General features: G+C 44.3%; 1 protein-coding gene across 2 annotated transcripts in view; it reads right to left on the bottom strand.

Annotated features, from left to right (window-relative positions):
- The window catches only part of LOC120943686 (MOB-like protein phocein), an 88,059-nt gene that overhangs the window by 49,344 nt on the left and 18,181 nt on the right, over positions 1 to 20,534 (bottom strand). Inside the window, exons 3-4 of one of the 2 annotated variants that reach the window (XM_040357129.1) lie at positions 17,534 to 17,623; positions 17,303 to 17,443 (exon numbers count right to left, since the gene is read on the bottom strand). The exons of the other annotated variant lie outside the window; for it this stretch is intronic. Coding sequence (XP_040213063.1) covers positions 17,393 to 17,443; positions 17,534 to 17,623 — 141 coding nt within the window. The 3' untranslated portion in view covers positions 17,303 to 17,392. Of the gene's footprint in view, positions 1 to 17,302; positions 17,444 to 17,533; positions 17,624 to 20,534 lie in introns of those variants that run through there. 2 annotated transcript variants of the gene reach the window in all.

Raw genomic sequence — 20,534 nt, 5'->3', positions numbered from 1 at the left:
CTCACTCACTCCCTGGTACACAATCTTCGGCACCAAAGCATCAGAGATGCAAGATTTTTAGGGGTCTGTAAAGGCCATAAGAGGTCGTACTTTTCCATCCCGCCCCAAAAGAGAGGTTGGAGCACACCTTGACGCAAGGATGCTTTCCCTGGGTGCGTGAGTCAATTGGGGTGTCATGACTTCTGGGGCTGCTGCATAAAGAAAAAAACAGAGCACCTTTGCTTGAAAGTGATGCAGGAGGTGTGAAATGAACATTTCAGGGAGACAAAGGCAAGATCTAAGCAATAAGCAGTCTCTGATATTGTGATCTTGTTTTTCAGCTGTACCGAAGTATGGTACATCTTGCTGATTGCAGCCTCTACAGCAATCCTTGCTTGGTTCAAAAAGATCCTACTATATGGTAATCACACCTATCACTGCCAAACTAGCAGTGTTTCCAATGACTCACTTGCTGCTGTCTACCATTGAATTGTAGTTTATTCTACTTCATCTCCATGTGGAATTAGTCCTCTATGAACTGGTGATAGAATTGATTGGAACTGTACCTAGCTTTACATATTTTTTTGCGGCTATATTATCCTCAATCTAGCCCTGTGATTTATATATTCTTTATCATGCCCCAGTTCTTTGATTCCTGCAGGTGTATGTAAGCTGTGTGTATGGTTGTGGTGGCCACTCGTCCTTGTTTAGACTAACGTCTAATTTTACTAGTGCTGTGGAGATACTGGCACTTCTTGTGTTATTGATGTGTTTTTATGTGGATAATTAATAAATTGCAGTCATATTTATCCGTATTCCTTTCTGACCAATTATTTTTCTCTCCAATTTCTTGATATGCAGTATTAATTCAGAGGAATGCAGATAGTAGTATTTAATATTATATCTATGACTACCATCAAATCGGATAAGATGATTTGGTTAGTGTGACTAATGCAGGATTGCTTTTTATCACCTACCTCTGACTGCTTTGGATGAGTCACCAATGCCTATATTTTCGTGAACTATTTTGCATAGCAGAGCCAGCTAGTGCGAATATAGAATGGTACAGCTTGTCAAGGTGTTCCAAATCTTTTAAATAAAGTAGTCAAATAACGGATGATGAGGGAAAACCTTAGTAGACCAATGCAGTTCGTAAGAGTCAGGGACTGAGCTAGTAGTACCAACAAGTTGATACTCCAACTTCAGTGTTGCACGCACCGCTTCTATCAGATTAAAAGAGAAGTAAGGGGAGCGTGGTCTGACTATGAAGAAGTGAGGACGTGCTGTGTCTGAGCACCATCCGGTCCACAGCTTAAACAGCAGCTACAGGGGTTATTCTCTCCCATTTTTTGCCTCAGGGTATGTCACATCGGCGGGCATTCTGTCAGGCTAAAAAATAACCTACCAGACCCGCCAGGGATCACTGGAATCCTTCTCGGACAGTCCTTGCCAGCAGAAGGGGAAATCCAAGATGGTGCCGGAATGAACGGCCTTGCAGCACCACAAGACCTGCATCCCCTAGGGTGGTAAGCGATTCTGTCCACCGTCTCCCCCCCACTCCAATACATCGCAAGATCAGGGCTCTGAGATTGCTGACCTGGTGGGGGACAGGGACATTAGACAGCACCTATGGTCTCTTCCTACTAAGGAGGTGTAACGGGAGGGCCCGTGGGACCCAGAAGCTCTTACAAAGTACGAGCCAGGAAATAATGGACATATCTTGGATTGCTTGTAATCCACAATATAATCAAGGATGTCTGTAAGAACTATTTACAGGTTGTTGATTGTGAACTCAACAGGTTAATTGAAAGAGTTTACTTAGGAAAAATATCCCAGTTGATTAAACTGGGGTGATTAATTTACACGTAATAGACTATCAATAGTTAATATAAAAACCAACTTACAATTGCCGGCAAGTGTTGCACCAATAAACTGAGTTTATTGTGGATGTGCAAACAAACAATACATAAACACATAGACTAACATGGACAACAAATAACTGAAGCGGTCCGGACGCCTATTAGAACGCACCTACTGGAGTTCTCATATGGTCATAATACCGTGTAATTGGATTAAATAGTAGAAAAATTAGAGAACTAGCAGTATGTGCGTCCCCCCCGGGGAGATGAGATTAAATGGTGGTAGGGCAATGTTAAAAAGCTGACCAATTATGCCAGATTGCTGACAGACTCCTGGAACACTATGGAGGTACCATGGATCACCGAGTGTTTTGATGGTATAGTAACAACGAAGATTGCAGCAATCAGATTATCCTGTATGTGGGCTGTTGAAGAAAGAAAAAGTTGCATTTACTTCCAAAGTTCCGATGCAAACGTCTCTATTGGGTGCCAGGCTCAGGGAGTCTACAGAATATCTGGACTAAGAAGAACGTTTAAGGTTCAATCAGTGTAATGGATACTGAGTGATTGGTTGTACAGGTATGTCCTATATCCTTGTAACTGGATATTACACTGTTCATAGATGCATTGATTGCCGCTTGAACACAAAATAATGTGAACGATCTTACCACATCCGCGAGTTTGAGGGATGGTGATAGATGGCAAGGTCTTCTACCTTTTTGGCTACGGCGGTGACCTCCTGTAGGGAGGAGTGACAATTATATAGCAATCCTGGGTTTTGTGATTTAAATTCTCGGTAGGGGCATGCTCACCTTTTTGATATGTATAATTGAAAGAGTGACTCATTCAATGTGGGAACACAGACTGTTAGGTGTTAATGTCGTCTGCTACTGTGATGTAAATGAATCTTAGTATGGCTTCTAAGAACCTTTCATTGTGTTGTGCTAATTGACACTGTATTGTGTGAAGTTCTATTGATGATAAATGTGAATTGTGAGTTAACACAGTCTAAAAGGTCAGATGTCTGACTTATCAGCTATAGTTAATTAGCTCCTGTAAATTATGTCTACTAAAGGAATGTGTATTGTATAGCAGGTGTCTATCTTGAAAGATCATATCTCGGAGTCACCTTAAATGATTAGTTAATTAGCTCATGTAAATTAGATCAAGAGCTGGTGCCAGAAGGTTTAACAAAAAGATGTGTATTGAGCTCCTTGTGTCATGTGGTGGGTGGAGTTGAGTCATTGTTCATTTTTGGTTACTGACTGTATATAAAGAGCCTGATTTTCTCATTAAAGAGTCTATTCGTTTTGAACCAGAGAACAGAGCTGTGTGTCTCGTTCCTGGGGGAATCTGTATGAGTCGTGTTCGCCGGATTGTGGAGTGTTGATAAGCTGTCTTGGGTTCGAAATGGAATATCTTAAACAGTGTTAACCCCTGTCCGTTCCGTTACAATTGTTGGCAAGCAGTGGTATGATTCCCATCGCCAGAAGAACAGCTACAAGTGGACACAGGACAATGGTGGCACAGTAGGAACGGCTAAAGCCCTCTTACCCTCAAGGACTTACTGGAGAACCGTGGCAGACCTGCCAGCAACGGTAAGAAGGAGGGACATGATCACAGAACTAGTCCAAATGGATGGAGCTGAAAGACCCAACTTAACGGAAAGGCCCAGCGTAACAGACAGGACACCCAAGGAGGCAAGTTTTGATTGGGCTGTTAAACTAAGACTGGCACACTATGGTCCTAACCCTCCACCGGAGATCAAAGACCAAGTTATAGCTGCTGTGGACGCAAATTGGCTACGGCAAAGAGGTTCTGCAGCAGCAGAAGTCACAGCAGCACCAACTGAAAGATACATTTTGCTGCTTTTAAGAATTTCATTGAAACTGAAGGGGAGATTGATGGGTACCTGGCTGATTTTGAACGGCAATGTGCCCTACACCGTGTGCCCACAGAGGAATGGGTTACCATTTTGTCTGAGAAATTGTCCGGCCGGGCCAGTGAAGCATTCAGGGCCATCCCAGGCGAGGATAATATGAACTATGGACTGGTAAAAGAAGCACTTTTGGCCAGGTATGCGGTCACACTAGAGGCATACCGGAGGCGGTTCTGAGAGACGAGCAAGCAGACTGGAGACTCATATACCAAGTGGGCATGCCGCCTACACCGCACTGCATCCCACTGGGTTGATGGATGCCAAGCAGAATCCGGGGAAGAGGTGCTGCAGGTGTTCCTGCTGGAGCACTTCTTTGACAAACTGTCCCTGGAAGTCAGAGAGTGGGTCCGGGACCGAAAACCTTTTTCCTTGTCTGAAGCAGCTTGCCTGGCGGACAAATACACAGACGCCCGCAAACTGGATAACTCTGGTCAAGACAACAGCTCGGGTGGATAATCGATCAGAGGCACCCCCTCCGGCTATTGCCTACAAACCCCAGCCCTACAGCACCACCTCCAGCGGCCACTTATCCTCAGCAGCCCAGGTTCAACTCCCAGGACTACTCACAACCCATCAGGTGTTTTGGGTGTAAACAGCTAGGGCACAAAAAGCTAGACTGTCCGTTGAATCCACCCAGGCAGTCCCAGTCATGGAGACAGCCAGTAAGGGGTTTCGGAAACCCCCACACATCCATGCCTGCGGCCCACTTAGTTGAGGAGGAAGAACATTAGGGCATCCTGCACGAGGCAGATCCAATACAAGCAGCTAACCAGGACAACAGGCAGCAACACAGGCAGACTGTCTGGGTCAATGAAAAGGTAGCCAATGGCCTACTTGATACTGGGGCCACCATGACCCTGCTACAGAAGAACCTCATCCCAGAGAGCCAGCACACCGGAGACACTGTAGCCGTAAGAGTAATGGGAGGCACCGTCTTCCAGCTACCTGTTGCCCGTGTTCACCTGGATTGGGGGGTTGGGTCGGGACACGTGAATGTGGGGGTGATGAAGGATTTGCCAGCGGATGTACTACTGGGGAATGATTTGGCCCCCCTTGTTTCTGCTTATGCCCCGATGTGCCCCGCTGAAGCCAACCCAGTGACCTTTGCCCAGACCCATGCTGCTGGAACTAACCCGCTTGGTGCTGAGACCCGGGTAAGACTACCTTCCCCGACATGTACCTTAGATCAGGCACAATATCACAGTCTAAAATTGGAATGTGACAAGTTGGACAGTGAGAAATCAGAGATGCAACGACACTACGTCATGTATTATGAGATGTCCCGTGGCTTGAATATTGAAATGCACAAACAGGCTGAAATTGTCAAAAGGTTAAATGGGATTTGCATCCAGGTTGTGCCTTATCTCTCCCAAGAGCATCAGCAACAAGTTTTGGGAGCCATTGAGAGAGCAAAGCAAGTGACTGTGCCAGAACTGAATTCCATTATTCACCCTGCAACCTTACAACTTCACCATCAGCTACCGACCTGGTAAGCAAAATGGCAATGCTGATGGGTTGTCCAGGCATTAGAGGAATGGAACTATGGACTAACTTCAGAGTCAACCCGTCTGGGGTCTCCTCCTGTGTTAGTCTCCTGCCCAAAGGAGAGACATGCAACAGGAGGGCCCATGGGACCCATAAGCTCTTACAAAGTATGAGCCAGGAAATAATGGACATATCTTGGATTGCTTGTAATCCACAATATATTCAAGGAGGTCTGTAAGAACTATTTACAGGTTATTTATTCTGAACTCAACAGGTTAATTGAAAGAGTGACTCAATGTGGGAACACAGACTGTTAGGTGTTAATGTCGTCTGCTACTGTGATGTAAATGAATCTTAGTATGGCTTCTAAGAACCTTTCATTGTGTTGTGCTAATTGACACTGTATTGTGTGAAGTTCTATTGATGATAAATGTGAATTGTGAGTTAACACAGTCTAAAAGGTCAGATGTCTGACTTATCAGCTATAGTTAATTAGCTCATGTAAATTATGTCTACTAAAGGAATGTGTATTGTATAGCAGGTGTCTATCTTTTTTTTAATTATCTTATTTTTTATTTGATTTTAAAATGGCTTGGTACAACAGGCAGATATTTAAGCAGATAACAGTGTTACAGCATCCGAATCGAGAAAAACACAGTAAGCAAAAACCAACAAGATTTCAGACAGTGCTAATCATATTCTCAGCTTGTATAGCCGAGGGTGCCTAGGTGTCTATCTTGAAAGGTCATATCTAGGAGTCACCTTGTCTGGGTAAATGATTAATTAGCTCATGTAAATTAGATCAAGAGCTGGTGCCAGGTCTACCAAAAAGATGTGCATTGAGCTCCTTGTGTCATGTGGTGGGCAGTGTTGCAAGTAACGGCGTTTAAATAAACGCTGTTACGCAACGATTGGCCTCCTGCGGGTAACTAGTAATCTACCTGATTACTTTTACCCTCTCGGCAACGCCGTTCCCACTACATGGGCGGCGTTACCGAGATTACATTAAGCGCGCGGGTGGGGGCAGTCCGGGCAGACTCTGGGGTCGTCGTCTGACTGAGTGATGATGAATGATCACTGTCAGTCACCGTCAGGGCCGGCGGGATGGAGCTGGACTGGCCAGTGTGGATTGTGATTGGGCGAGGAGGGTCACATGACTGCACTGTTGTTCTTGTCTCTGATTCTATTTCTTCGCCGCGGGTCATGTGTCAGACTAGTGAGTGACTCGTCGTCGTGGGTGGCGCTGGCGCATGCACGCGCCTGGAGTCTCCCGCCTGCAGTGTCACTGAGGGAGTCTGCCGCTCAACTCCGAGTCCTCCTCGTGTCACTCCGAGTCCAACAACTCAGAGTCCTCCTCATCCTCACCTGCTGTGACTTCACCTGACTGGTCCGAGTCACTCGGTCACAATCCAGCCGCTGACATCTCCTGTCCTCTGCTGTCCCGCGGAAGCTCCGCTCCACCACTGTTCGCGGGATACCTCCAGTCCTGACTGACTCCTGTCCTCCTGAGCTAGAGCGCAAGCAGACAGTCACAGTGACAGTGAGTGACACAGCAGCACCGGGACCGACCGACTGTGGCCCCTGCACAGCCAGAGCCAGGTGAGGAGCCGAGGATCGGATTGGGGGGGGGGCCTTAGGCCTGGTGTGGTGATTGGCGAAATATGAACTTTGTGCTGCACTGCTGCTGCTTACTGGCTGAGCTGACTCAGACTGCACTGCTGATATTGCTTGTAAGCTTAAAAGACTCCAATTATCTGTCTATATAACAGCCTGTTATATATTTATAGACAGATAATTGATAGATAATTAAGCTTTACAAGCAATATCAGCAGTCAGTCAGCTCAGCCAGTATAGCACAAAGTTCATATTTCGCCACACCAGGCCTAAGGCCTAGTAAGAAATATTATTCCAGAGGGGGTAAAGCCGAGTCTGACCGTGACCATACACTTTACAAATTTTGCTTAGTGGGTGGCCCAGCCGTGTAGAGCCATTTCCAATTCCACCTGACATTCTTTGATTGAGAAACCTAAAGGAGTCTGACAAAAAAAAAAATCTGTTACTTTGCCGAGTAACTAGTTACTTTGCCAATAAAGTAACTGAGTCACTAACAATTACTTTTTCGGACAAGAAACTTGTAACTGTAACTAATTACTTTTTTAAAGGAAGATGAACAACACTGGTGGTGGGTGGAGTTGAGTCATTGTTAATTTTTGGTTACTGACTGTATATAAAGAGCATGATTCTCATTAAAGAGTCTATTCGTTTGAACCAGAGAACAGAGCTGTGTATCTCGTTTGTGAGGGAATCCGTATGGGTCGTATTCGCCAGATCGTGGAGTGTCGATAAGCTGTCTTGGGTTCGGAATGGAATATCTTAAAGTGGTTGTAAACCCAAATTTTCGCTCTCTTTGTTTTTTCCTTACCCCCTTCCTTCTCGGGATATCGCCGATATCCCAAGTGGTGACGTCACTCCGCGCATGCGCCGTCTGATAGCTAGACCAGCCAGTCGAGACCATGCCGGCCAAAATCTGTGTTCATGTCGGGGCTGCTTCATTTCCTGCTGTTGACGTCACCCCTGACATCGCGCAATGGTTTGCGGTGTGATTCCTCCCCCCCACTGCAGAGGCTAATGGATGTTTACCTTGCGACTCCTACGTCACAAGGTATGAAGGAGGAAGACGGCGCAAGATTACAGAGCGGGAAGCCTGTATTACTGATAAGATGCTACACGATTGGTGACCCAGCATCTGCAGCATGCTCCGGAAGCTCTGATAACAGCTTCCTGGCGTACACTGTGAGGAGCTTCTCTTTGTTTCCATAGTAACCGGAAACGAAGAAGAGGCTTGAATATTTGCCGTAGTGCGCACGCGCGGGATTACAGCCATCATCAACTGTGGGCGGAAGTTTTCACTGTAGCAGACGCGGAAGACCACAAGAACAATGGCGCCGGTATAGTAGAAGAAAGAGACTTCACAAAGGGAAGGATTTAAACCATAAAAAGAATAGTGACAATTTACTAGATAAAGATCGATGGATGCAGCGGGACACTGGCTTTAAGAAGATGTTACTAGTTAGGGGAGTAGATGGGGGTTTACAACCGCTTTAAACAGCGTTAACCCCTGTCCCATTTGGGGTTCCGTTACAGGAGGATTTAGAACGCTTCACTAGCCGGATTGAACGGGATTTTAAACAAGACATTGAGCAAATGAAAACGGACACTACTGAGCTAGGTCACAGGCTTGAGACTCTGGAGCAGAAATTTGATAATGCTGTGCCTGCTATCTCCAAGGGACGAGTCCTCTGCTCATTTTTAGAAAATAGATGCCCTCCTTTGCCAGCTAGATGACTTTGAAAATCGCAGCAGGCGGGCGAACATTCGTATTTGCAGCCTGTCGGAAGCCACCGCACCCAAGTATGAAATTCCCACGCTGCAGGGGCTGTTTTGTGAAATTTTGGAGCTCCCAGCCTCTGTCCTAATTGAAATAGACAGGGCCCACAAGCCCCCCATCTGACAATCTCAGAGATATCACATGCAAGCTTCACAAGTATACACTCAAAAAATGCATCATGCAAAAAATGTGTAACAGACCGTTCGTTGATTTTGATGGGGCTCATCTGTCTTTCTACCAACATCTCTCCAGGCACACCCTTATGCAGCGCAGGGCACTCTATCCCCTGCTGGTCATGATTCAATCCGCTGGCTTTACTTACCGCTGGGGTTTTCCATTCAGCCAGCAGGCGTCCACAAATGTCCTGTAGGTCGTACTACGCACCAAAGATCTCCCCCGTTTCCTGCAAACCCTGGGGCTTGAACCGGGTTGATTCCCCAGATGCCTCAACCATGGCTTACTGCAAGTGACAATCCCGCAATCGCAAACAACGGACCAAGGGCCCTTCCATAGCTGAAGATCGACCACACAACGCTCTCTACCTGCTGGCTTCTGGAGGGACTTTGACCTTCCTTCTTCCACGAATTTACACCCTGGGTCTGTTGAATGACCTAATGGCTACATTGCTGAAACCACAGACTTGCACCATGGAAGACGGAGTTCACAGTCCTGCTGAGCTACTCCGTGCTCAGCCAATCTCACTCCTGCCTCTTGGAGCAGAGTGCACGTTACAACCACGTGCTTGTTGTCCTGCGTCTTACTTGTTTAATAAAACATTTTGAACTGGACAGTGCAACGAACCCTACGTTCCTTTTATGGTTGCCCACGTACCCCATATAGGCCTTACCTATTTAGGTAACTGTCCCTAGTGGGATACCAGGCCAGTGTTTGGGGTTTTTCTGTTTTTGATTTCTACTCCAGGCCTGCCCTGTAGTTGTGTATTGTGCCAGACATGCTAGTACAGGTATGATCTGTTTTTTTACTCCTGTGTTTTAAGCCTTGTACATACGATCCGATTGTTGGCCAAACGAGCGTCTGATTTTTGTCCAAAGGGCGTGTGCCTGGATCTTGTCTTGCATACTAACGGTACACAATTGTCAGCCAACAACCACGACGTACTACGAGGAATTTCAGCTCTTGAACGCCACCCTTTGGGACCCTTCTGCTAATTTCATGTTTGGTGAGCAATGACTCAGAGCATGCGTGTTTGTACTTTCGACTTTGGTGTGACAGACTTGTGTACTGACAATACGAAAATCAGACAACAGACCGTTGTCCACCGAAAATTTACTAGCCTGCCATCCAACAATTGTAGGCCAAAAGTTGTACAACAATTGTCAGACTCCCCTGCCAACAATCGGATCATGTGTACGAGGCTTTACTCTTCTTTACCCCTCCCTCTTTTTCTTGTCCAATTTCCTCCCTCCCCCTTTTTAATTTTTTTTTTTCGTTTGTTGATTTTGGATCCGCTGGAGTGGATAGACCTGGTGGGCATGTCACAAATGAAGCGGTTGGTGGGCAGGCTGCATTCCCTTTGCATGTCAGCCAGCCGAGCACTGGCATTGTATGACCTTCAGAAATGACCAGACTTCTCTGGCCTGCCTCAGGAGATCCTGTAAGCCTGGGTACCTGCTCAAGAACCGCTGCACCACAAAATTTAGGACGTGTGCCAAACATGGGTCAAGTGTCCCTGTAGGAGGGCGAAGAGAAGGTTGGTGCCATTGTCACATCCTTAAAATGGGCAAAGCAGGTGCTTGCTTTGGCCAATCATCAGCTGCAATGCACTGCGATCTCGTAGTGCATTATAGGACGTTCCGCGGCGCTCTAATTTGCCACAAACGGGCGAACACCAAGCTCATCCCTACTCCTGATTCTTGGTGGGGATTTCAATGTCAGCCCATACCACCTCTTAGATACATCCCATGGCCACCCAGCACACTCCCATGCCTTTCCTAAACATTTCCGCAGATCACTGCAGAATAACTTACTTATTGACATCTAGAGAGCTTTACACGCATCCGATAGGGAATATCTTCTAATACTCCAGGGTGCATGATGTCTATGAACGCATAGATCTTCTGTGTGTAGATCATTACACTCTGGAGTTGTCATTCGGCGGAGATAGGAAGCATCACTTTCTCTGACCATGCTCCTATTCTCGCTATGATACGTGTTCCAGACGGGTCACCTTGGGCGTGGTCGTGAAGACTGAATGAGAACTAGATGATGCCTCAGTGATATCTAAGGTTACCAGGGCTATATCACACTATTTCTCGGAAAATGTGTCCAAAGTTTTATCAGGAGGGAGTTGTATGGGAGGGCTATATAGCGGTACTTGGGGGAGAGCTGATCTCATTGGGCTCTAAACTCAAAAAAGAAAGGCAGATTGACTTTAAGAGAGTGCTGACCGCTTTACAACAGGCAGAGCTCGGACATAAACGGCAGGGGAATGCCGAGGCCCTTTGACGTCTGACTGAGCTCCGAGAGTTGTTCTCGCACCTTTTGGATCGTCGCATCCACAGGCAACTACACTATGGGGTTGATTTAGTAAAGGCAAATCTATTTTGCACTACAAGTGCACTTGGAAGTGCAGTCGCTGTAGATCAGAGGGGGGACATGCAAGGAAAATAAAAAACAGCATTTTTGCTTGTACATGATTGGATGATAAAATCAGCAGAGCTTCCCCTCATTTCAGATCTTCCCCTCAGATCTACAGCGACTCCACTTCCAAGTGCAAAGTAGATTTGCCTTTAGTAAATCAACCCCTATATGTCCCACAAATACTACGAGCATGGCAACAAGTGTGGCAAAATGCTCGCAAGGGCACTTCGAAAGAGACGAATATCCACCCATATTATAAATAAACTTCACTCTCCTGGTGGTAAGGTGACCCTGCAGTCTTCTAGGATTGCCTCATTATTTTGGGATTATTATACAGACTTATATAATTTAGATAAAAAAAACTCTAAGTTGCGCACTATTAGTGAACACCTCACATCAGCCACTCAGGAGGTTGCTGCAACAGTGAAATCTTTGCAAAACGAGAAAAGCCCTGGCCCGGATGGATATACCAAGGCATACTACGCAAAGTTTCTCCTCCTGCTGCAAAATCATATGTGTAGTTACTTCAACTTGTTCGCTACTGGTAGCCCGATCACACCTGAAGCCTTGTTGGCCTACATCATGGTGCTTCCAAAAGGAGGGTAAGGATCCTGTCCTCCCCCAAAGTTACCGTCCAAAATCACTACTCAATGTTGATATTAAACTTTTAGCAAAAATTCTGGCAAACCATTTAAAACACCTTTTACCGCCCGTTGTTTATCCTGATCAGACAGGCTTTAGCGCAGGTCAGGAAGCTAACTCCATCCAGGCCACGCAGCTTATTCATTGGGCGCGTTCTCGATGAGACTCCCTACCCTACCTAATTTTGTCTGATGCCAAAAAGAACATGCGACTGGTCATAACTCAGAATGGTCCTAGAGGCCCTCACGTGCTACAGTGGATTATGGCCCTTTATATGACTCCAAGTACAAAGGTTCGGGTAAACTGCCTCTTATCCCTTGGGTTCCCTATACTGAATAATAGCACAAGGCAGGGATGCCCCCTCTATCCCCTTTTGTTTTTCCCTGGTTCTGGAGCCTTTTCTTAAAACAGTTTGGACAAGTGGTGACAGAGGGATAACAGTCGGGTCCACTGAATACAAACTCTCAGCTTACGCCGATAATGTTCTCTTCCACCTTACGAGTCTCACTACCAAACCTTATGGGGGGGAACTCCAACTTTTGCCTATTACTGTACCTGGAACGTTGGCTACTAATGTGCAAGAAGCTTTCCTGTTTACTTGTGCTAAATCCTCATACAGGGAGTGCAGAATTATTAGGCAAATGAGTATTTTGACCACATCATGCTCTTTATGCATGTTGTCTTACTCCAAGCTGTATAGGCTCGAAAGCCTACTACCAATTAAGCATATTAGGTGATGTGCATCTCTGTAATGAGAAGGGGTGTGGTCTAATGACATCAACACCCTATATCAGGTGTGCATAATTATTAGGCAACTTCCTTTCCTTTGGCAAAATGGGTCAAAAGAAGGACTTGACAGGCTCAGAAAAGTCAAAAATAGTGAGATATCTTGCAGAGGGATGCAGCACTCTTAAAATTGCAAAGCTTCTGAAGCGTGATCATCGAACAATCAAGCGTTTCATTCAAAATAGTCAACAGGGTCGCAAGAAGCGTGACGAAAAAACAAGGCGCAAAATAACTGCTCATGAACTGAGAAAAGTCAAGCGTGCAGCTGCCAAGATGCCACTTGCCACCAGTTTGGCCATATTTCAGAGCTGCAACATCACTGGAGTGCCCAAAAGCACAAGGTGTGCAATACTCAGAGACATGGCCAAGGTAAGAAAGGCTAAAAGACGACCACCACCACTGAACAAGACACACAATCTGAAACGTCAAGACTGGGCCAAGAAATATCTCAAGAATGATTTTTCTAAGGTTTTATGGACTGATGAAATGAGAGTGAGTCTTGATGGGCCCGTGGCTGGATTGGTAAAGGGCAGAGAGCTCCAGTCCGACTCAGACGCCAGCAAGGTGGAGGTGGAGTACTGGTTTGGGGTGGTATCATCAAAGATGAGCTTGTGGGGCCTTTTCGGGTTGAGGATGGAGTCAAGCTCAACTCCCAGTCCTAGTGCCAGTTTCTGGAAGACACCTTCTTCAAGCAGTGGTACAGGAAGAAGTCTGCATCCTTCAAGAAAAACATGATTTTCATGCAGGACAATGCTCCATCACACGCGTCCAAGTACTCCACAGCGTGGCTGGCAAGAAAGGGTATAAAAGAAGAAAAACTAATGACATGGCCTCCTTGTTCACCTGATCTGAACCCCATTGAGAACCTGTGGTCCATCATCAAATGTGAGATTTACAAGGAGGGAAAACAGTACACCTCTCTGAACAGTGTCTGGGAGGCTGTGGTTGCTGCTGCACGCAATGTTGATGGTGAATAGATCAAAACACTGACAGAATCCATGGACGGCAGGCTTTTGAGTGTCCTTGCAAAGAAAGGTGGCTATATTGGTCACTGATTTGTTTTTGAATGTCAGAAATGTATATTTGTGAATGTTCAGATGTTATATTGGTTTCACTGGTAAAAATAAATAATTGAAATGGGTATATATTTGTTTTTGTTAAGTTGCCTAATTATGCACAGTAATAGTCACCTGCACACACAGACATCCCCCTAAAATAGCTAAAACTAAAAACAAACTAAAAACTACTTCCAAAAATATTCAGCTTTGATATTAATGAGTTTTTTGGGTTCATTGAGAACATGGTTGTTGTTCAATAATAAAATTAATCCTCAAAAATACAACTTGCCTAATAATTCTGCACTCCCTGTATGATCTCTAAGCTCTGCCACCACCGTACCAAATCCGGCCTTTATCCAGGAATGGAAGGGCGACGTGGAGCTGGAATTTTTAGCTGAACGAATAACACGCATGCTTAGACTGGCTCACAAAAGGCTCTATGACTCCAAGACACAGCAGACTAACTATAAAAATTATTGACACGCTGGTACCAGGTACGTGCAGCCCTGTCACGTATTTACCCCTCAGTCACTGACCGTTGCTGGTGTGGCTGTGGTCAGAAAGGCACACTCCTTCACATTTGGTGGGAATGCCCTGCGATTTATCCATTCTGGTTAGACATCCAAAACCCACATAAAAGACACTCTCAGGGTTGTCATCCAGCTTTACCCAGCTCGCTTTCTTTTGCACGTCCCTGCCCTCCGTCTGAGCCACTACAAGAAAAGTATGTTATCCACTGAATGCAGCCAAACTTATACCTCGCTACTGGAAATGCCCACTATAGCCGAGTGTCTCAAGAAGGTAGATGAGATTAAGGAGGCAGAGGAGGGGGTGGCGACATGTAACAGACGCAAGTGGTTTCCCAGTATTTGGGCACCTTGGCAGAAGTACACCACTGATCCCGAACAAGTGCCATCCAGCCTGGAGGTTGCTTTGTTGGAGCTGGCAGAACCCTTGCTGAAAGTGCCTAACTGTGATGCACTTACCTGAATCCGATTTTTACAGTCCTTTCTGCTGTTGCTGTTTTTCTTAACTGCTTTCTGGTCCATGGGGCAGCTAGACATGACTAAATATTATATTTTTTTATTTTTCCACTGGAAGGAGGTTTGACGGAGGCCGTAGGCGCCCTAGAGTTTAGGAAGTTGTTCTACAGCACAGATCACGTACTTACTCATGGTCACTTTGGGTATACCCCCTTAGAAATGTTGCCTTATACGCGTCCCCCCTTCTCAAGTTTCCCTACCAATACCCCCCTTTTTTTTAATATCTCTCTATACACACACACAAAGGAGAAGAAAGAAAAGTAGTAAGGGTGTTTATACTTACCTAGGTGGATGCAGGATAGGTCTGATGCTGCATCTGTCCCCCGTCGCCTCTGCGCTGAGAACCGAGCGATCAAACATTGCTGTAGGCATGGTTCTCACAGATCCAAGCCGAGAGCTGCTGTCTATCAGTCAGCAGCTCTCTTCTCTGCTAGTCCATGCTCACTGGAGCGCTGAGCTCTGGAGGGACGTAGATCGGCCATCTAAAGCCCCATACACACCATCAGTTTTCCTGCAGGTTTTTCTCTTCAGGTTTACCAAAACCATCTAATATGAGGTCAAACCTTAAGAGTTTCAGTTTGTATGCAATCAGGCAGGCCCTTGCACTACATGGTTTTGGTAAACCTGAAGAGAAAAACCTGCAGAAAAACTGATAGTGTTTATGGGGCTTAAGGCTCTCAGCGACTCGCTAAGACAAGCATCAGTCCGGGCACCTGGTGGATCCAGACTTTGTCGTTATGATGCAGTGCCTGGACGGATTCCAGTGACCTCAGCGGATTTCAGACCGCTCTCTGCTGAAAACGGGTCACAGGAGTGCAAAACAAATTGCACTCCAGTGACCCATAGGAGAAGCCCAGCCAAATGAGATCAGGCTGGAGTTTGCCTTTCAATCCTTTGGAGAAGGGTTTCTACCCAGGGATTGCAGGAATTCTAAATTAAAGAGGGTGAAGCAAGTGTCTCACTACCAGCAGCAAGGGAGGGTGCAGCCTTTAAGTTTAGCACTTCTTTATAATAAGATAAAGGGGGAGGGGGCAGTGTAACTGTTGCACACACTAGGTACATAAAACTCAAAAAAGTCTATAATAAAGTGAGCCCAATATTGTGAACAATAAGAGCTCAAGATGCATCAAATATTCAAAATATATATGATAAAATACATGAAACAAAAAAAAAAAAAAAAAAAAAAAAACACAGTGACAATATATGTAAAACTTAGCAAATGGATAAATATATAAATGAATATATACAAGCCAAACAGAATTGGCATAGAGAGCACACGCGTGCAAAAAGCAATGTAAATGAGGCAAGAGTGAAATCCTAGAAAGTCTCTAGATAGTGATCCCAGAGCCAGGTGTTGAGGAATAGGCAACTTCAGTGTGCAAACACCTCCTGTGATTCTTAGCCACTCACCTCACAGCTGTTGGACTGACAGCCTGATAATCCTCACATACGTACACAACAGTAGTTATGGTAAGCCTTGGGTTCGGCTCGGAGACCCGATCCCGGGTAATCACATGTGGAGAGACAACAGAGGAGTAATAGTGTAACTCTGTTACCCAATAGATGGTGGAAATAGGTAATACACCAATGCACTCACTAAAATCAAGAAAATGTTGGGCTTATCTCCACAAACGCCGAGCTTGTAACAAACTGTGTCCCTTCTTGTCTTTCCTTAAATGGCCAATAAAGGACAAAACTTCAAATATTAGAATTCCCTCCAACAGTCAAAAAGTGTACTCACTGAAGAGCAAGACACTGTGCTGGGATTGCTGGCAACTGTGTAGATTTTCCCTGTGTTTGACGTCAGGAAAGACAGATCAAAAATTGAGAGGTTACAAAAAAAAAAAAAAAAACTAGCAAGTAAGGTCACGTGTTGTAATGTATTTCAATTGTATTTTCAGTTGTATTTTCGGAGGACAACTTTACTGATTAAGATAAAATCTTATCATCTAGTATCATACAGGGTGAAAATAATAAAATTGTTATTTTATTTTTATCGTACAAAAGCAGTATTTTTCCTTCAGATTTTTGGATTTGTGTATGGGCCATTATACGACACTATCTACACTAGAACTACCTGAACTAGTTAATCTTTATTTTTTTCAGTCCTCTAGGATATAATGCATCTTCTCCTAGTCGCTAGAGGGAAAAAAAAAAAAAAAAAAGCGTGTTATCCGCGTCACATAGTGAAAACGAACTGGGGCTGCCTACAGATTGAATGATTACTGTGATAGCCAATCAAAGGCTATCACAGCGATCATGTGATTGAAATCCGATTCCCCTGGGTTCTGATCGTTAGTAGAGCCCCTGGTCTCTACTAACGATCAAGAACCTGTTTCAGTGCTGGGAGTGTGCTCCCAGTGCTAAACCCATGAACACATGTGTGCTACCCAGGTTAAAGCCGACTTTCTGGACGTTGCATATGTGTTACGTGGTTGTAAAATAAAAAAAACACACACACACACACACACACACACACACACACACTTTATAAACACTTAAATAAAAACGCTGCAGCTGAGTTTAAGTTTTTCTAACATTTATTAAATGGTATTTACATAAACGGTCAAAATTGTCTGGAATGATTACATAGAAACCATAATTGCAGAGCCTTAGTTCAAATATTTGCCCAAAATGTCACCATCTCTGAACAAGTAGTATTCCTGTGTAAAGAAAAAAATAATTGTTATTAGTACAGCTAGTTTAGTCATGATGACAGATCAACAAAGGGCACTATAAGTTGCGTTACATACTTTATCATCTAGCACAACTTTGGTGCCGCCATATTCAGGAAGTAATACTTTTTCACCAACAGTTACACTGACTGGATGAACGTCCCCACTCTACAAAAACAAAGAGAAGCATTAGTGTGTACACACTCATTCTGAGCATAATTACATTACAAAAGATTTTACATACAGTATACCTCTTGGAACAATTCCAAAACTTTTTTAAAAAATGTTTTTTTGCTGAACAGAACAGTTTTGACAACACTAAAGCCAACCATACCCGTTTCTAGTTCAGCATTACATTGACAAATCCTAAAATAGAAGTAAAGGCTACATATAAGTATACTTAAAAACACTGCTCTCCCCCCCTTCTCCTACCTATGCTGGGGGAGGGAGATCTGTGCAAATACCTTATTTCAGTATGATACTAAGAAACACTGCTACAACCGGTAAGTAAATAATGACCACATAATGTACATCATATCTATTCCAAGAAAAAAAATACAAATAAAAAGTGACAGTCTGCAAAGGCTATAATAATGTTTGCACAATAGTGCCAGCAAAAATATTAGATGTATAATGTTCTCATATATTGTTGTGCGGCTGATCAGCTGACAAAACCATCAACAACAATGGCTCATGTATAGATAGAAGCTGTCCATAAATCCTCAGATGGTAGATTATAATAAAAATGGAATAACAGCTTTACATGACACATTGAGAGATATATCAAATTATGATGACAGTGTGGCTCCTTTCAGTTTTGGCCCGTGTTCCCGCTTCTTATTTGTTGACAGCTGCATTACTTTAAAGTGTTACCAAACCCCAGGACCCTACATTCACTATACAGGCGGGCGGTCCCCTACCTACAAACATATGACTTACAAATGGAAGGAGACAACCGTAAGCGAAAAGAAAATCTACCCCTAGGAAAGGAAATTCTCTCCTGTAAGAGTTATTTTGGGAAAAAACGTGTCTAACCCAAAATTTTCTAAATCCAAATTGTCATTGGGACAGAAAGTGAAGTGAAATCTTCTGAACCGGGGCACAGACAGCAAAACAAATGGTACAGGGGTGTTAGCCCTTCCCTATGTTATCCAAAAAGCTTAAAAATGTATTTTTTTGGTGAAGCTACACTTAAAAAATGTACCTGTTTCGACTTATACACAGATTCAACTTGGGAACAAACCTGCAGTCCCTATCTTGTTTGTAACCCGGGGACAGCCTGTATCTGCTCTCCCACAGTACACATAACATGGAAATGCAATTAATTTAGTAAATATAAACTGCTAAATACTAGAGCTGCATGATTAATCGTCAAGAATCATCACAATTTTTTTCCTGTTGCGATCTTGACAAAGTATTTCCCGATCTTTCTATGCAGAGAATTCTCTGCTCTGCTTAAGCCAATGGCTGTCAAAAGAAAGGAAAAAAAAAATCCGGGCAGTCTGCCAAGTATCACAAGATTCTTTAGCAGTGGAACAAAGTCTAAACATTGTAACAATTTGTCTTTTAGATCAAAGGAATAGACTTTGGTGTGTAAACAAGGAAAGTTTAACCACTTAAAGGGGTTGTACACCTTCCCGTTTTTTCACCTTAATGCATCCTATGCATTAAGGTGAAAAAACATCTGATAATTACCGACCATCCCCCAGCCCCCTGTTTTACTTACCCGAGCCCTTAAAAGTCCTGCGTCGAGAACGTGCTGGATCACAGCCCAGACTTCTCGGCTCTTCCTTGGATAGATTGATAGCAGCGCAGCCATTGCCCAAATCCAGCATTCGTGTCTATGGATGCAAATGCTGGACTCGGGAGCGCGCCCGCAAGGTAACCCCCTTGGAAGAGCGCTTCCCAAGACAGCACTATATTTGCACAGCAGTCTTTCAAATGCAATTGTTGGGGAAAACCAACTTTAAATAAAAAAAAAAAAAAAAAAAAACACCACCAACCAGTTAAGTTAGCCCAAATAGTTTTGTATAATGTGAAAGATTTTACACCATAAGAATCGTGATTATATATATATATATATATATATATATATATATATATATATATATATATATATATATATATATATATATATATATATATATATATATATATATATATATATATATATATATATACATACATACACACATACATATACATACACACACCGTATTTATCTGCGTATAACGTGCACTTTTTTCCTCTGAAAACAGAGCCTGCGCGATATACGCCAATATCATGTTCTACCAGCAGGGGGCGGCGATCGGGACCTGGCCCTGGAACAGCGCTCTCTGCATAGTATAAAGTTGAAAAAAAAAAGTCACTTGCCAGCCCCTTGTACACCGCTCTTCCTCTGTCAACGTCATTGTAAAACGAAGCTTGTAAATGTCAATATTGCTCAGTTTTTTTAGGCTGATCTCCTCCTCTGAGTGTAGCTTTGATTGGAGGAGAGCAGTCACATGCCCATCAGAGGAGAGAAGTCATGTGACCAGATCAGTGAAAAAAAACTGAGCTATTGAGGTAAATGGAAGCTTCGTTTTTGCAATAGGGGACACAGAAGGAGCAGTGTGGAAGGGGCTGACAGTGATTTTTTTTTTTTTACTTAACTGTAGAGAATGCTGGCAGCACTGTCCCAGGAGACTGGGGGTCTCCTGGGGGGGGGGGGGAGGGGCTGTGTACTGGATGGGGGGGGATTGTATAATGGATGGGGGCTGTGTACTGGATGGGGGATGGATAAGGGCTGTATAATGTATGGGGGGACTGTGTACTGGATGGGGGGGGGGGGGGATGTATAATGTATGGGGGGCTGTGTACTGGATGGGGGGGGGATGTATAATGTATGGGGGGCTGTGTACTGGATGGGGGATGTATACTGGATGGGGGAGGCTTGTACTGTAAAGGGTGCCGAGAAAAAAAAAAAATCCTTAAACTCCCCTCTTAAAATTGGGGTGCGTGTTATACGCCGATAAATACGGTATATATTTGAATAAATAACAGTGATTGTCATTTTGGACAGAATCATGCAGCTCTACTA

This window comes from Rana temporaria, chromosome 6, assembly GCF_905171775.1.
Source record: "Rana temporaria chromosome 6, aRanTem1.1, whole genome shotgun sequence".
Classification (NCBI taxonomy): Eukaryota; Metazoa; Chordata; class Amphibia; order Anura; family Ranidae; genus Rana; species Rana temporaria.
This window is presented reverse-complemented; position numbering and strand designations above follow the sequence as displayed.